Source organism: Malaclemys terrapin, chromosome 4 (assembly GCF_027887155.1).
Source record: "Malaclemys terrapin pileata isolate rMalTer1 chromosome 4, rMalTer1.hap1, whole genome shotgun sequence".
Lineage (NCBI taxonomy): Eukaryota > Metazoa > Chordata > Testudines > Emydidae > Malaclemys > Malaclemys terrapin.
This window is the reverse complement of record NC_071508.1, coordinates 113,911,518-113,928,366: the sequence shown is the minus strand read 5'-3', so window position 1 is coordinate 113,928,366 and position 16,849 is coordinate 113,911,518. Positions and strand designations below refer to the sequence as shown.

Below are 16,849 nucleotides of genomic sequence, written 5' to 3'. Positions count from 1 at the left end.
TATCTGACCAGAAGTGGGGATGAGATGCTCTAACCACAAATACAGTTTATGGCAGAAGCAACCTAGCTGAGGCCCTAGAGTTTAAGAGCATGTGCAGAGTGCCTCACCCCCACTTCCCATTTAAGTTGTCTTGTTTCCTTGGGAGATTCAGCCTCTCAATAGGGTGCCCATGGGAGGGCACAGGGAGAGCGGGAGGCAGACCTCTGCTACAACACCTACAAGGGATTAGCATGAAGCCTGGCTGGGCTGAGGGGTGCTGGGGCTGGGTGGTGTTTACTATTCACTAACTATCGCGGGGTAGCCCCCCGCATCTCTGGGAATATCTTGCTTTTTAGAGAGGTATTGCATTGTAGGTGCTTATCCAGAGAAAGGAGCACTCTGCCCCAGCCATAGTGTTCTCTGAATGGGGAAACATTTGCTTTTTTGTAGCCTGTTGCTACTCACTTTCAGCAGTGCGGGGGAGGGGGACAGAGCAAGAAGAGTTCTTTCTTCTCTGCCAGGGGTGGCTCTAGCTTTTTTGACGCCCAGAGCACGGCTGTCAGGCTGCCTTTGGCGGCGTGCCTGCAGGAAGTCCCCAGTCCAGCAGGTTCGGCGGCATGCCTGCGGGATGTCCGCCGGTCCCACGGCTTCAGCGTACCTGCCGCCAAATTGTGCTTGACTTTGATCCACTTTTCCAGTCCATGGAAGCATTGCCTGGTATATTGCAAGAGAACCATCCACTCCTCAAACAAAGAGCACCTTTCCAACTCCTGTGGGGAGGTGAAGTGGACTGCCTGCTGCGACCTGACCAGCATGTCCCTGTTCCTTAACACTCAAACTCCCCTGCATCGGCACTTTGGTGGTACCCAATGTTATTTAGTTACTTAGATTCAGAGAATCACATCGGCGCCGACTCCATGGGTGCTGAGCACCCACTGGGAAAAAATGGTGGGTGCTGAGCACCCACTGGCAGTCCCCCCCGCATCAACTCCTCCCCCCCAGTGCCTGCCACCCACCGTTGATCAGCTGTTTCGCAGCGTGCAGGAGGTCCTGGGGGGGAGGAGCGAGGGTCGGGCACCCTTGGGAGAGGGGGCAGAATGGGTGGGAAGAGGTGGGGCAGGGATGGAGCGGGGGCAGGAAGAGGCAGAGTGGGGTGGCTTGGGGGAAGGGGTAGAGTGGGGATGGGACCTGGGGTACAGCCGGGGGGTCAAGCACCCCCTAGCACATTAGAAAGTTGGTGCCTCTGGAAGGAAAGCTCAGGAACTGGATTTTGCTTTATGCAGAGCTCAGAAAGCCTGAACGTCAGATAGGCTGTCTGTGTTAGACTGTGTGTTTCTAGGATGCACTCAGCTTGCTGTGTCATTTGGTCTGGAGTCCCGCAATTATTTAAGACTGCTCTTTATCCATTAACTGCAATTTACTGTCAGACCTATCTACCAGCACTGGATCTGTAGAAAAGTAGAACATTCAGAACTGTAGAGAGGCATGGTGGGTGAGGTAATATCTTTTACTGGACCAACTCCTGTTGGTGAGAGAGACAAGCTTTTGAGCTAAACAGACCTCTTCTTCAGGTCTGGAAAAGGTACTCCAAGTGTCACAGCTAAATACAAGGTGAACAGATTTCTTAGCATAGTTACAAACACCAGAGTTACAAATTGACCAGTCTACTGCATACATGGGCATAGTTTGGGTAAGTAGGCAGAGCATTGCCCCCCCAAACAGAGGCAAGGAGTGGGGACTCATGCGGGGTCATGTGCCAGTGCCCCACCCCTGATTTCTGTGAGCCCAGAGCTGCCCAGGGCTTGTTCTGCTCAGCCTGCCAGGGGGGCGCGGTAGGGGTGCAATATAATTCCCATGCTGCACGTCCCCTTTTCCTCCCCCCCCCCCCCCGCACATTTCCAGCTCACTCAGCCCCTCTCCCTGCAAGCTGGGTCTGGGAGGAGCAGAGGGTGAGGGACAGAGCCACTTCTTCTGCTAGATGCGGGAGGGTGGCTGATCCAGCTCCTTGCCTCTGCAGCTGCACACTGCCTCCTGGAACCTAGTGCCAGTTTCCTTCCCCTTGTATGTGTGCTGAGCGCCTCACATGGCCACCATCCTGTTTCCTGTACAATGGTGAGTGTCAATGGTGGGCCAGGGCAAGGGGTGCGGGGTGGGGCAGGGGAAATGGGGAAAGGGTGGTGAGTTAGGGTTAGCATTTTTCTGCTGCATAGTAAAGTTTCAAAGCTATATTAATACCTCTCCACTTCACACTGAATGGTCCCTTAGAATATGTGCTAACTATGCTAAACTATCTATTCCAGGGGTCAGCAACCTTTCAGAAGTGGTGTACCGAGTCTTCGTTTATTCACTCTAATTTAAGGTTTCACGTGCCAGTAATACATTTTAACGTTTTAGAAGGTCTCTTTCTATAAGTCTATAACACTGGTCTACAATTTTTGAGAAGTCGTCTGCTTCAGAGATAAAATGTGCTATTTATTATGTATTTTGATGTGCTGAATTCAAATATGACAATTAAAACAACTGATTGGCTATTGTTTCTAAGATATTTAAGTTTTTACATTTTATGTCTATGTATATTGTGTAGATAGTAGAGTTTTAATCATAAATTGTAAACCTAGGTCTTTTCATGTGTTTATGGTTGCTTTACATGATAATATTTCACCTGTCCTGTTTACGTAACACTTTAAAAATCAGCAAAAGAGTTATATACATAAAATTTATTATGAAACAAAAGGCAAAAAAACTATTATGTACATAGTTTAGTCCTATTCAGTATCTACTCAGCGCTTCTTGGCTTGTCTCTTGTATTCATTAAATGGAAAATCTCTTGTCACTGTCCAGCAATAGTCTACAAGCATTGATGGGCTCCATTTGCCCTGATAGCGTTTCTCCATTGTTGCAATGTCCTGGTGAAAGCGCTCGCCGTGCTCGTCGCTCACTGCTCTGCAGTTCGGTGGGAAAAAATCTAGATGAGAGTGCAAAAAATGTATCTTTAGTGACATGTTGCAACCAAGGCTTTTGGATGCCTTGAGGAGGTTTTCCACCAACAACCTGTAGTGTCTGCCTTGTTGTTTCCGAGAAAATTTATTGCCACTAACTGGAAGGCTTTCCGTGCCATCTTTTCCTTGCCACGCAGTGCACGGTCAAATGCATTATCTCGAAGAAGTTCATGAATCTGAGGACCAACAAAGACACCTTCCTTTATCTTAGCTTCACTTAACCTTGGAAATTTTCCACGGAGGTACTTGAAAGCTGCTTGATGTGTAAGGGTGGTAACAAAATCTTCCTTGATTCAACAAGTGGTGGATGCTGAACACTTTTCCTCCCAGGCTCCAATGACTGTCGGAGTGGCCAATCTTTCTGGATGTAGTGGGAATCTCTTGCACGACTATCCCATTCGCAGAGAAAACAGCAGTACTTTGTGTATCCAGTCTGCAGACCAAGCAAGAGAGCAACAACCTTCAAATGTCCACAAAGCTGCCACTGATGTTGGTCATAGTTTATGCACCTCAAAAGTTGTTTCATGTTGTCATAGGTTTCCTTCATATGGACTGCATGACCAACTGGAATTGATGGCAAAACATTGCCATTATGCAGTAAAACAGCTTTAAGACTCGTCTTCGATGAATCAATGAACAGTCTCCACTCATCTGGATCGTGAAGGATGTTGAGGGCTGCCATCACACCATCGATGTTGTTGCAGGCTACAAGATCACCTTCCATGAAGAAGAATGGGACAAGATCCTTTTGACGGTCACGGAACAGGGAAATCCTAACATCACCTGCCAGGAGAATCCACTGCTGTAGTCTGGAGCCCAACAGCTCTGCCTTATTCTTGGGTAGTTCCAAATCCCTGAAAAGGTCATTCAGTTCACTTTGTGTTATGAGGTGTGGTTCAGAGGAGGAGGATGGGAGAAAATGTGGGTCCTGTGGCATTGATGGTTCAGGACCAGAAGTTTCATCCTCTTCCTCGTCTGACTCAAGTGCATCAGGAATCGGCAGTCCTTCTCTGTGGGGTACTGGGCGTATAGCTGATGGAATGTTTGGATAATGCACAGTCCACTTTTTCTTCGTTGACACACCTTTCCCAACTGGAGGCACCGTGCAGAAGTAACAATTGCTGGTATGATCTGTTGGCTCCCTCCAAATCATTGGCACTGCAAAAGGCATAGATTTCCTTTTCCTGTTCAACCACTGGCGAAGATTTGTTGCACAAGTGTTGCAACATATGTGTGGGGCCCACCTCTTGTCCTGATCTCCAATTTTGCAGCCAAAATAAAGATGATAGGCTTTCTTAACCATAGTGGTTAGACTGCGCTTTTGTGATGCAAAAGTCACTTCACCACAAACATAGCAGAAGTTATCTGCACTGTTCACACAAGTACAAGGCATCTCTGCTCACTTTGGCTAAACAGAAATGTGTCCCTTTGCAAAATCAAACACTGACAAATAAGAGAGCACGATACTGTATGATTTCTAGAACTGATATAGAACAATTTGTTCAGCAGAGTGATGTAAGCTTTGTTATGATTGCATCATCCATGACTTCTAGGAATAACATGATGCAATTCATATCATGTATGGCACAATACCAGCTTCAGATTGCATCATTCATTGTTTTGCCTAAAAAGCAAGTACTGTCCAAACCCAGTCATAGATTTATTCATAGATACAGTCAAAGATGTATTTTAGTCATTTCTGGTTTAAATTGAGATCCCTTCCCTTTATAACTCACTTATCCTCCGCCATTCCCAAGTCAAGGGTCGTATATACTGACCCAATAGCATATCTTGAAAACTAGAGCCAATCAACAATTTTAAGTATCATTTTCGTTTTCAGTGACCCAGAATTAGTAAAGTTTGACTACATTTATTTCAGAAGCATTTTGGCTGTAGAGCAGTGTAATATATAACTAAACTATTGTTGTATGTAGAGTAAATACGGTTTTTAAAATGTTTGAGAAACTTCATTTAAAATTAAATTAAAATGCAGAGCCCCCCAGACCGGTGTCCAGGATCTGGGCATTTTTTGTGAGTGCCACTGAAAATCAGCTTGCGTGCCACCTTCAGCACGCGTGCCATAGGTTGCCTACCCTATTCCATCTTGTATTTAGCTGTGACGCTTGGAATATCTTTCCCAGACCTGCAGAGCTCTGCGTAACTCGAAAGCTTGTCTCTCTCACCAACAGAAGTTGGTCCAGTAAAAGATATTACTTCACCTAGGTTGTCTCTCTAATACCCTAGGACCAACATGGCTACAACAACACTGCTTACAACTTTCAGAACTGTCAGTTGTGTGTGTATGTCCTAGTAAGACCAATGGCACATCGCTGGCTGGGAATGTGAGAGGTGTTAATTAGTAAAGCTGCTTATTTTATAGAGGACTCCCTTTTCTCATGTGTTCCCAAATAATTTGTTCCCGCTAACGCCCTGCTGTAGAAATTCTTATTGTTCGTATTCTGGCTGATTCCTGTTCTTAGAACATAGTAGATATTGAAATGCCCTTAGAGTTAGGGTGACATCTTCAGGAGTGCTAGAGGCATTACTGTGTTCACAACTAGACCAAGTTGCCACTAAACAGACTACAAGTCAAAACCAACCCAACCTGTAAGTCCAGGCTGCTCATACATATCTGCTATCACTGCCTAGTAGTAGGGTGACCATACGTCCCATTTTGTCCAGGACAGTCCCTTTTTTAAGCCTTGTCCCAGCCGTCCTGAGTTTTTTGGCAAAAGTGGACATTTGTCCCGTTCACCCTTGCCAACCCAAAATGTGGGGTGCGCACCCCTAAAGGAACATGTGGGGGGTGAGGGAGGTGAGCAGCAACACCAGCCCTCCGGGGGGGAGGGGCAGCAGGGCTCAGGCGAGGAGCGACACCAGCCCCATGTGTGGAGCAGGCTGGGCTTGGACGAGAGCCCTGCACAGGGGAGAAGCAGGGCTTGGGCCAGCAGCTCAGGTCACCCTTGTGTGCAGGGGGAAAGAGGGGCAGGGCTCGGGCCAGTGACATGCACGGAGGAGGATAAGGGGGAAGGGAATGGGCCAGCCCCTGCTCAGGCGGGCAGGACTCGGTTGAATGGCTCAGGCTAGCCCCGCACGGTGTCCTGTTTTCCCTTTGGAAAATATGGTCACCCTACCTACAAACATTTCTATACTAATTGTCTATTTTCTTTTTCTTTTCCATCCCCCTTAGGTTGCTCATCTTCTTAACGAGACAGGTGCTGTCTTCATGTGTGTGTATGGACAGTACATTGTGTGTACTACCAGAACACAAATAACTATATACATTAGGGTTACCATACGTCCGGATTTTCCCGGACATGTCCGGCTTTTGGGGGTTCAAATCCCCGTCCGGGGGGAAATCCCCAAAAGCCGGGCATGTCCGGGAAAATCGGGAGGGAGGGATGGAGGGCTCGGCCGGGGCCGGTGCGGGGCCGGGCCGGGCGCGGTGCCGGGGTAGCGGGGGGTGCGCCGGGCTGCGGGGCCGGGCGGGGAGCCGGTCCGGGGTAGCGGGGGGGGGGGGGTGCGCCGGGCGGCGGGGAGCCGGTCCGGGGTAGCGGGGGGTGCGCCGGGCCGCGGGGCCGGGCGGGGAGCCGGTTCGGGGTAGCGGGGGGGGTGCGCCGGGGAGCCGGTCCGGGGTAGCGGGGGGGTGCGCCGGGCCGCGGGGCCGGGCGGGGAGCCGGTCCGGGGTAGCGGGGGGGTGCGCCGGGCCGCGGGGCCGGGCGGAGAGCCGGTCCGGGGTAGCGGGGGGGTGCGCCGGGCCGCGGGGCCGGGCGGGGAGCCGGTCCAGGGTAGCGGGGGGGTGCGCCGGGCCGCGGGGCCGGGCGGGGAGCCGGGGGTGCGCGGGGCCGCGGGCCGGTCCGGGGTGGCGGGGGGGGTGTGCGCTGGGCCGCGGGGTCGCGGAGCCGGGAGCCGGTCCGGGGTTGCGGGGCCGGGCCACCGGGGGGTGCGCTGGGTCGCGGGGCCGGGAGCCAGTCCGGGATAGCGGGGGGGGTGCACTGGGCCGCCGGGGGCCGGCAGTGCTGGGCGGGCCGGGGGTGGTCGGCCGGGGCCGGCACCCCAGGGCCCGAGCCGACCCAGGCTGGAGCCGCCGGGGGGCCAGCCTGGGCCGCGCCTCCTCCCCCCACACTCGCCCTTACCTGCTTCAGGCTTCCCGCGAATTAAATGTTCGCGGGAAGCAGGGGAGGGGGCGGAGACTTTGGGGAGGGGGCGGAGTTGGGGCGGGGGGCGTGGGCGGGGCTGGGGGCGGGGCCGGGGCCCCGTGGAGTGTCCTCCATTTGGAGGCACAAAATATGGTAACCCTAATATACATACTAATAAAATTGCTGGGGATTTTCTTGTCATTACTTTCTCTGCCCTCTCTGCCAGAATGAAAGTTCAAAAATGAACTCTTCTGCTGTTATTACTGTTATCTTTACAGCACCCACAAGTAAGTTACAATCCTGATGTTCAGAGGTGTTAAGCAATGGTAACTCCCATTGACTTCAGTTGGAGGTATGGTGCTCAGTACCTATGAAAATCGGGCCCTAGGCTCTTCCTAGTAAAGACAAAGATGTGGTGCCTGCCACAGACAGGTTACATTCTCATGCAGCAGGGGCATTTTTATTTTCTGTATAAGATTCAATCCAGACCAGATCCCTGTTTCCAACAACCAATGCACATCTTCTTCAGCTGACTGAGAAGATTAAGGCAGACAGCAGTTCCAACACCTTGAGGAGGCATCATTCAGGTCAAGAGCCCAACACACTTAAGACAACATAAAACTTCTTGAGAATAGCCTGTCTGACACTGCACGTGGCCCGTTTGTGAGATGGCAGAGTTGTTAGGCAATTACAGACGAGCATGTGACCTAACATGGCCAGTTCCAAGATTTCTGCAAGAAAACCCACCACTGCCTCTCCTTTGAGCCCTCTACTGATACCTGTAATGTCCAAAGACAGAGGGCTCAATGGCACCTCTGACTGAAAATAAAACCAGACATACTACAACAAGCATACAAGAAACCCATCCACAACACTTCACATTGCACAGTAGCACAGGGACTCTAGTTACCGGCAAGCCTTATTATGAACATTCTAAGAAGTTGTCAAGGGCAGTTGGTTCAAAATCTATGTCTTTTAGCAGACAGCCTTCAACAAAGTGACATGCACATTGATACACGGGGTCAAGAAACCATCGGCAGGAAGGCCTTTTGCAATGGTTTCCATTAAAAAATCAACATAAACCAACAGTTACTACAGGGTGCTGGAATAACTGCAGCAATTCCTATTCCAAGCAATTCCTATTCCAAGCATAGAGAAATAACTGTACATGTTCAGATCCTTCTGTGTAGAAGACTGTTGGCAAATGCTGACTTTTTAATGATCAACACTAGAGTGACATAAGCACCAGTCATCCTATTTGACCTGTAACGTTGTATTTCTTTATTTCTTATTACTGTCGCTTTAGACTTTACAGAGGAGTAGGACAAGGAGTAGTAACAAAAAAAAAAAAAGAGTAGTCACTTAACAAGGACACTGAATTTTCTGATGACTGTGATTTTCTTTTTCCACCACAGAAAATGCTAGTTAGCAATGGAAGGTCATTTTCCTTATTTTTCTCGATATTATCCCAATGTCCACATATGTTTACCACTGCTCTCAAATGGCTGACAACCTACAGAAAATAACTGCCTTACTGACACAGATAGCTATTGGAAATCTTTTTGTAGCTCAAGCAACAGAGGCCTGTTTTTTTAGAACCCAGGATTCTGTCACTAATGCTGTGTGTCTGGTTGACAGCTATGTTTGTCTGTGTGTGCGATCACAGGACTATTGCAATGTCAGGGTACGATTCAGAACCTGTGAGAGACATTCAGGGTGTAACGAAGGGCAGGAAACAGAACATTTTGGGGGAACAAAAACCAAAAAGCAGTTGTCAAAGAAGAAAATTACCTCTTTGAGGCAGCCCATGAAGTTGTTGCTGACCGGTGACCCAGGTAAATCTGCTGTACTTGGGCTCCCTCCTACATAGAAGAAGTCATCTGAACCCAGCATGGTGTAATCCTCTTGTGTGTAGCCCGTGGTAGTGAGGATTCCATCCACAGATATTGTCACCTGTTCAAGGGATATAACGAACAAAAAAAAAAAAATTCCCAGCAATGACCTTCCAGTTCTGAGAAGGGCAAGTCACCTCCCCTATGTTTTATATCACTTTTATTAAGGTTTTGGTGAGGTTTGGTTTTTTTAGAGCAGCCAAGTTCCATTTTCTGGTCTGCTTTGCCCACGACAGAAGCACTCCAGCTTCTATTCAACCCTGTTTTGTTACCTTAGTGCTCCCAAGCCAAGCAGGCGTTCCTTCCGTCAAGAGGCTCTCCACTAAATCAGGCTAGAAAATGGAACTGTCCTCAGAAGAGATTGTTCGTCTTAGCTGATTTTATGATTAATTAGTATTTATATTAATGATTATTGTTAGTTACAGTTGTTAGTAAAAAAACACTACTGAAGTCAAAGTTGATATTTTTGTTTTTTTATTTTATTTGTTATTTGCTCACGGCACACTGACAATCATGCATTCAGGGAGGGATGGAGGGAAAGGATCTCACTTTCAATACATTATGGATGTGCATGCCATGGACCTAAGGAGACACACGCCCGCCACCCACCACCGCAAAATCAAAGAAAGGAACAAATTAAATTTAAAAGCGCTGGCTGAATCATAACCAACATAATCATAATATGAAAGGAAGAAATTAACAAAAACGAATAAAATAAAATCAACCACACACCAGCAAGTGTGAGAGGAGCAGAGAAGAGAAAGAGAGAAAATGCAAAGCGTGCACACACCGCACTTTGACAGGCCCATGCCAATAAGATCTAGAGCCCATAAATAAAGAGAGAAAGAGAGAAAGAGAAAGAAAATCTATTTCACACTTGCATGCAATCATCAAAAATGAAAAACCAAACAGAAAACAAGATAATCATAAACAAAACAAAAAAGACCCAAAAAATCCCAAACCCCAAAACACATGGAGGGTGAAGGGGGGAACGGAGGGGGAGGAGGGAAAGGAGAAAGTGAAAGTGATGTGAATTTTGTTTAAAGGTTGTTAGTGGTTAGAAGGGGATATGGAGGAAAAAAGATAGAGGCCAATAGGAGAGGGACAGTCACCAGGCGTGGACATGCCATGCAGAATGTGTAGTGAAACAAACAACCGGCTGAGCTCCTTTCGGCCATGGCAGGTGGAAAGTCAAAGAAAGAGAGAGAGAGAGAGAGAGATGGGGAGAAGTGGGAAGAAAGAGGACAGCTGGCCAATTTGCCTACAACAGCCGTTGCCACAACAAAAGGATGAGAGAAAAAGAGAGCCTTCACCACACAAACTAGAGGCCCTGCAATGGTTCTGAGCTAAAAACCTTCGGAAAGTCAAAAGCAAAACAAAAAAACAAACAAACAAAAAAGAGAGAAAGAAAGCTAAACTAAAAAGCAAAAGAGAGAAAAAAAACCCTTCAGAGTGAAAAACAAAAAGGGAAGTGAAGAAACCAATGAAAGAAATTACCAAACCCCATTTCCAGAACAGTTGTGTTTGTTTTTGTTGTTTTGTTTTTTTCTTAAAGAAAATATTAAAAAAAAAAAGAGGAAAAAAAAAGGTGTTCACAGTGAAATCAAAAGAAAATCAAAAGAGGAAGTAAATATAAAGGTGAGGGGGGGAAAAAGGGGAGTAAAGGGAGGAAAAGGTGGGTAACACACGGCAAACCCAAAAAAAGAGACAATAAGAATGATATCTACCAGACAATGTAGTTTGTTTACCATAGCGTGTCCAATGCCTGAGTGCTTTGCGGAAAAGGGGGAAGAAAGGAAATTAAAAAATCGTGAACAGAACGATTGTTAATTAAAATAACTAAAAGCAAAGATGAGTCGTTAGGGTGTTAGTACATTAGTTGGTTAGTAAAAATGACACATTGCATGAATGATCTAGTGTTAGTCTTTCAAAAAAAGGCGTGGGGCGCCTGACACACACAGAGTGAGAGAGAGGACAATATGACCAGGACTCTACGGGAAACCATGCCTTCTAGACTGTAAAGAGGAAGGGAACTGCCTACTCTCCTTGCCTCCAACCCATATATATTTTAGTACCACTCATCCAGAACTGGATTAAAATTGTGCAATACTTACTTTTCAAAAGCTCAGCAGGGTGTATTCCCCACCAACTATCCCTTCCCGTCACAGATATACACACCACCCACTCCCTTCAAGAGAGACCCCCAGCAAAGTATTTCCTCCCAGCCACCCCAATCCCTCTTTCCCTGCCTCTCCTCTAAGCTCTGCTATCCTCAAGTATTGCGGAATTATCCTAAGCAAGGAACAATCTCCCTTGCCTGGAAGTTGTTGGCTGAGGATGAGCCCAAAGCCCTGGGGTTCTCCTTCCAGTCCCTTTATTTGCAGGTTTCTTTAGAACAGGTGAATTCATGACTCTCAGGAAAGACATACAAAACACATGTGGTTGGATTGCCAATGTCCACCTGTAGCTCACCTGTGTCACCTGGGGTGCAGGAGTTAAACCCACTTTACCGATGAAGAAATTGTCTGTGTCAGACATTTGAGGTGGCAGGGGAAAAAGGTTGACAGTATTTAGCATGTCTCTTGTTGTCTCTAAGACTACGTCTCCATTACTAGATGGCCCCATCTTACGAAAGTCTCAGGCTGCAGGCTTGGCCTCCACTACCCAACTAAGTGCTGGTAATGGAATAAAGCTAAGGGGAACCAGATCACACAGTTATCAGTAAAACCAGGTTGGTTTAACGGAACCTTGGGGTTGTTTTTAAATTTCCTCTAGAGTCATGTGGAAGCCAAGTAGGTTATCTGTACACATGTTTACAACTGAGGAACCCAAGGCCCCTGTGATGGAATCTCTTAGTTGTTAATGAGCAGGTGCAGCCAGTGGAGACTTCATGGCCCAGGATCTAGTGCTCCATTCTGATCCAAACAGGCAAAAACAGATCCAAAAATGCACACAATGGGAGCTGTCCTGCCTCCTGCTACTGACTTCCACGACATTTTTGAGATTGATTGGATTGATTTAGGAGGCTGATTTGCTTGGAGGAAATTGTGTAGAATTGCAACACAATGTCATTATGTCCCAATTCCATTTTATTTGTCCTAAGGCCTGCTCTACACTGGGGGGGGGGGGGGGGCAGGGATCGATCTAAGATACGCAACTTCAGCTACGAGAATAGTGTAGCTGAAGTCGATGTATCTTAGATCGACTTAGAATCACTTACTTCGCGTCCTCGCGGCGCGGGATCGACGGCCGCCGCTCCCCTGTCGACTTTGCTTCCGCCTCTCGCCAAGCTGAAGTTCAGCAGTCGACGGGAGAGCGATTGGGGATCGATTTATCGCATCTACACTAAACGCGATAAATCGATCCCCGATAGATTGATCGCTACCCGATCTGGCGGGTAGTGTAGACGTACCCTTAGAGAATGAATGATAATAATACTTTGCACTTAGTGCCTTCTCTCCAAGGATCTCAAACTACTTTGAAACCTTCATCAAAGAAGTGTCATATCAACCTGTGTGACAGAGCAGTATTATTGGCTCCATTTTACAGATGAGGAAACTGAGGCAGAGACAGGGAATGAGACTTGCCCAAGGTCACACAGTGACTCAGTGGCAGAGGTGCAGATAAAACCCAGAAATTCTCACTCCCAGTCTCCTGTTCTGCCCTCTAGAGCACACTTCCCCCCATATTCTGAAAGTGCTGGTGAAAGATAGCTACAATCCTGTCCCTGCTACACATTTCCCAAAAGACAAAAAACCAGAGATCTGTGTTAACTATAATAGAAAGCAGATAAATAAAAAAATGTACATTGACATTAGCTCAAGGGAAATTCTGAGTTCACAGTCTCTCTCTCTCTCTCTGAAGAGATTAACTACTGTGTTAAGTATCAGAGGAGTAGCCTTGTAAGTCTGAATCTGTAAAAAGCAACAGAGGGTCCTGTGGCACCTTTAAGACTAACAGAAGTATTGGGAGCATAAGCTTTTGGGGGTAAGAACCTCACTTCTTCAGATGCAAGTGAAGTGTCTTGCATCTGAAGAAGTGAGGTTCTTACCCATGAAAGCTTATGCTCCCAATACTTCTGTTAGTCTTAAAGGTGCCACAGGACCCTCTGTTGCTTTCTACTGTGTTAGTCGCTTGAGCTAAGAAAACAAAGGACTTGATACTGTCATAGCTTAGCTACAAAACATGTATTGACCAATCAAAAGTATTGGGCAAAGCCTTCCACATATATGGGAAATTCTGATCTAATTCCCAGGAACATGGTCAAAAAATTATGTTAAAAATGGCATAAATTTAAGATGTGGATTATATTATTAGATTTTCCTAAATCTCATTTTAAAAAAATAACTTTAAATGCTTTTTGGCAAATGTATTTCCCCCCCCAATGTAAATATTTTCAGTGAAAAATGAGGAGGCAATGGAGTTTCTTATAAAATCTAAGTGCCCAGAATAACTCTTTTGTGTCCCTTTTCACTAGCAGGGCTGTAAATATGGGCATGGTTCAGAACCAGCAAAGGCTCTTCCACCTGCCTTCTCTATACTAAAAAACTATATTATACCATTATTCTATGCACATATATACTCTGGCGGTGATGGGGAGCAGATGATATATTGCATGTAAAAATATACACTACGTCCTTTATATCACCTTCCATCAGAAGATCTTAAATCACTTCATACACATCAGTGAATTAAGACTCACAACCCACCTATGTGATGGGTAAGTACTATTATTGCTGTCTTTTACAGATGGGGACATTGAAGGAAAGAGAAAGCAAGTGACATGCCCAGGAAATCAGTGGCAAAAGCAGGAATACAACTCAGATCCCCTAAGTCCTACCCCAATGCTTTTACCACAAGGCACTCCTCCTCTGTTTTATTATGGCACAAGACCATGGTATGATGAAGATGTATAGCAGCCATAACCAATTCTGGCCCCTGCACCTTGAATGTGATAATACCTCTCTATCCCTCATGGCAGATATTAATTCATTTGAAATCATTCCATTGTTGAATTGTTTTTATTCTGCAGTCTAGACAGATTCTAGGAGTCCTCAATTCCCAGTGAAGTCAATAGAAATTAAGAGCACTCAGCACCTTGCATGACCAGGCCTCTAATCACCTCTGCTTTGTTTTTGGTTTTTTTTTTTTTTTTTTTAAGAGTTTGGTCTCCTTGATTGTTTGAAAAAGAATCAAACAGCCCAGCTATAACATCCCAGCTACTAGGCAATCAAGCAGTATCCTCTCAGAATTCAGGACCAAACAATAATGTTGTGAACAGACAAAACAGGATGTATAGAGTATAATGTAAAATGCCAGGTGCTGCCTCACCTATTTTCTTTGAGTGGCGAGAACATGCTGCTGCTCTAACCCATGCCAAAAAGACCTAGTGTTATTTGTATTCATCTCTGTACTCAGAAAATAAAAGATATCAGCTAGAAAGGGATTTTTTTAAAAAGAGAGAGTCCCATTTATAATCCCAACTGCCAACCCTCCCTATCACCACTTCCTCAAGATCTAAAGCAGCTCTGGCAAGCAGCACGGATGCATTTTGCTCTGGGTGCTCTTTGACGTTGAAAACTGATTTCCCAGAAAAATAAAAAGTACCATTAGCTAAAATGGCCTATAAACCAGAAAAAAATATTCAGAGAGCATCCATTCTGAAAACATCTACAAATAAATAAAATGGAACCAATAAATAAAGTGACATATTCAGACCGTTCCAGACTGACAGCCCTCAGACAGTTGCTGTATCTCCCTCTACTGGACCGATGGGAATATTTTAATGAAACAGGATCGTTAAGGCCCATCCACTGCATAAGAAATTAAATTTATATCTTTGTGTGAAGTAGTAGAACTAGACAAATTTTGACTTCAGTGATAACCCTGCTGTCGCATGTAATTTAGAACAGAATTTGGCCTGATTGAATATAATCCTCCAGTTTACACACAGACATGTTGAATATGTAAAAACACGGCATCTCGGATACTGTAGAAACATGGCAATTGCCATAATGTATTAGACAACTCTCTCTAGTCTGTTTCCAACAGTGGATATTTCAAAAGAAGGTGTAAAATCCCCATAATGGGCAAGTATGGGTGAAGATTCTTCCTGATGTCAGGCTCTTGCTGGTTTATGACCTGAAACAAGAGGATTGTTATCCCATATACACTGTTATCCTCGCTAGTGTAAATGTTCCAGAAAGGCTGCTTTCTCAGCCAGTAAAGTTATGTAAACTGGAATAATACCATGAGGATTTGTGTAAACATTCACATTAACAAGCAAATGGACAGATCACATTGTTTACGTAAACTGATTTAAAATCTCAGTTTGCAAGCTGTTTACACAGTGTTTACCAATCAATAAGACACTAAACAGTTTATATCCATAATGTAAACCTCATTTGTCATGTAGTGGATGGGCCTAAGTGACTTGATCTATTCACCAGCTTTCAGAGCAATGTTATTTAATTTTATCTTATCTATTTATACACATATTTATATTTCATGAGTGAGCTTTCAATATTTTAAGGCTAGCTGACTAGCGAAGACATCACCTGATAGAGCTGTCCGCTTAGAAAAGTGACAGGTAGAGTTGTAAAGTTACAGTGACAAGAATCAGATAAAGCCATTCCAAAGCGGCTTGTTTGTGGTTTTTGTCTTTATTTTCTTTTTTGGTCCTTCCATTTTTCCAGTCCTCACAGCCAACAGAAGAGTCTCATCAGCAGAGACACAAGCAATAAAATAGATCACAGAACAGAAAAAAATAAAAAAGAACAGAGAAACAAGGAGATTCGGAAAGATTCCAGCCAATTAACTTCCAAGCTACAAAGTTAAAATAACCCCCCCACACACACACACACAGATGCACACACAAAAAGAAAAGAAAAAAGTAAAGGAAGAAACAAGGACTTTAAGAATTAGAATTATGACATTATGGCAATGGTTAAATCAATTAACAAAACATAAAGAAGACGAAGCGTGGGGGACTAAAGAGTCAGCTGCGGAAAAAAACACTCTGTTCCCACAGTATTTAAATGCAACAAGAATATTACTGATAAGATTGAAATGTAATTAAGGACATAATAAAAAAAAAGAAAGAAAAAAAGAGAAAAGGAAAAGGAAAAGGGAGATGAAAGTAAAGTCAAATCACAAGTTTTATTATTAAATCAAACTGGGGAAAAAGTAGACAAAAATTAATAAGTGGAAATGGAGATATCACAACAGGGCTACCATTCCATTGACTACTGGTATTTCATGTCTATTGGATAACTGAGAGACATCTGGGAGGGTAAAAACACTTTGATATACTTCACCGAGCATCCCTATTTCTCTATCACCTGCCCCCACGTCTGCCCAGATAGCACTAGAGAGAAGCCTTCCTGGCGTTCTCACTCCTTCACCATTACCTGCCGCAGGTTGCGTGTCACTTTAACGTCATGCCAAGCGTTGTCATTGAATTTGCCATTGACAGGCTCCACAATGGCTTCGAAGGCCCCGGACCCCAGGTTAATGACCAAGGAGACTGCACCGTCTTTCAGAGCCAGGTTGACGTAATCAGCTGACTTGCCCGTGTGGAGGATGAGCCCGTTACGTTGCCATGTCTTGAAGGAAAGGGTGATCTCGTCGCTGCTGCTCTGGATGGGGTTCTGGGACAGGTCGTAGCAAAGGTACTCTGAACCACGGAAGGTGGCCACATTTTCATCTCTCGCTGAAAAAGAAGAAACAGAGAGAGAGCTGGTTAGTATTTTCCTTGCTAAGAACAAAATTAAAATCGTTATTAAAGTACTCAAAAATCTCATGGCTTTCTTAGTGTTCTTCTGTTGTTCCTGTGGACTGT

General features: G+C 45.5%; 1 protein-coding gene across 1 annotated transcript in view; it reads right to left on the bottom strand.

Annotated features, from left to right (window-relative positions):
* NRXN3 (neurexin 3) overlaps window positions 1–16,849 on the bottom strand; it is a 1,374,011-nt gene that overhangs the window by 1,031,293 nt on the left and 325,869 nt on the right. Inside the window, exons 4-5 of the mRNA XM_054027796.1 lie at window positions 16,419–16,720; window positions 8,909–9,070 (exon numbers count right to left, since the gene is read on the bottom strand). Of these exons, the coding sequence (XP_053883771.1) occupies window positions 8,909–9,070; window positions 16,419–16,720 (464 nt within the window). The remainder of the gene's footprint in view (window positions 1–8,908; window positions 9,071–16,418; window positions 16,721–16,849) is intronic.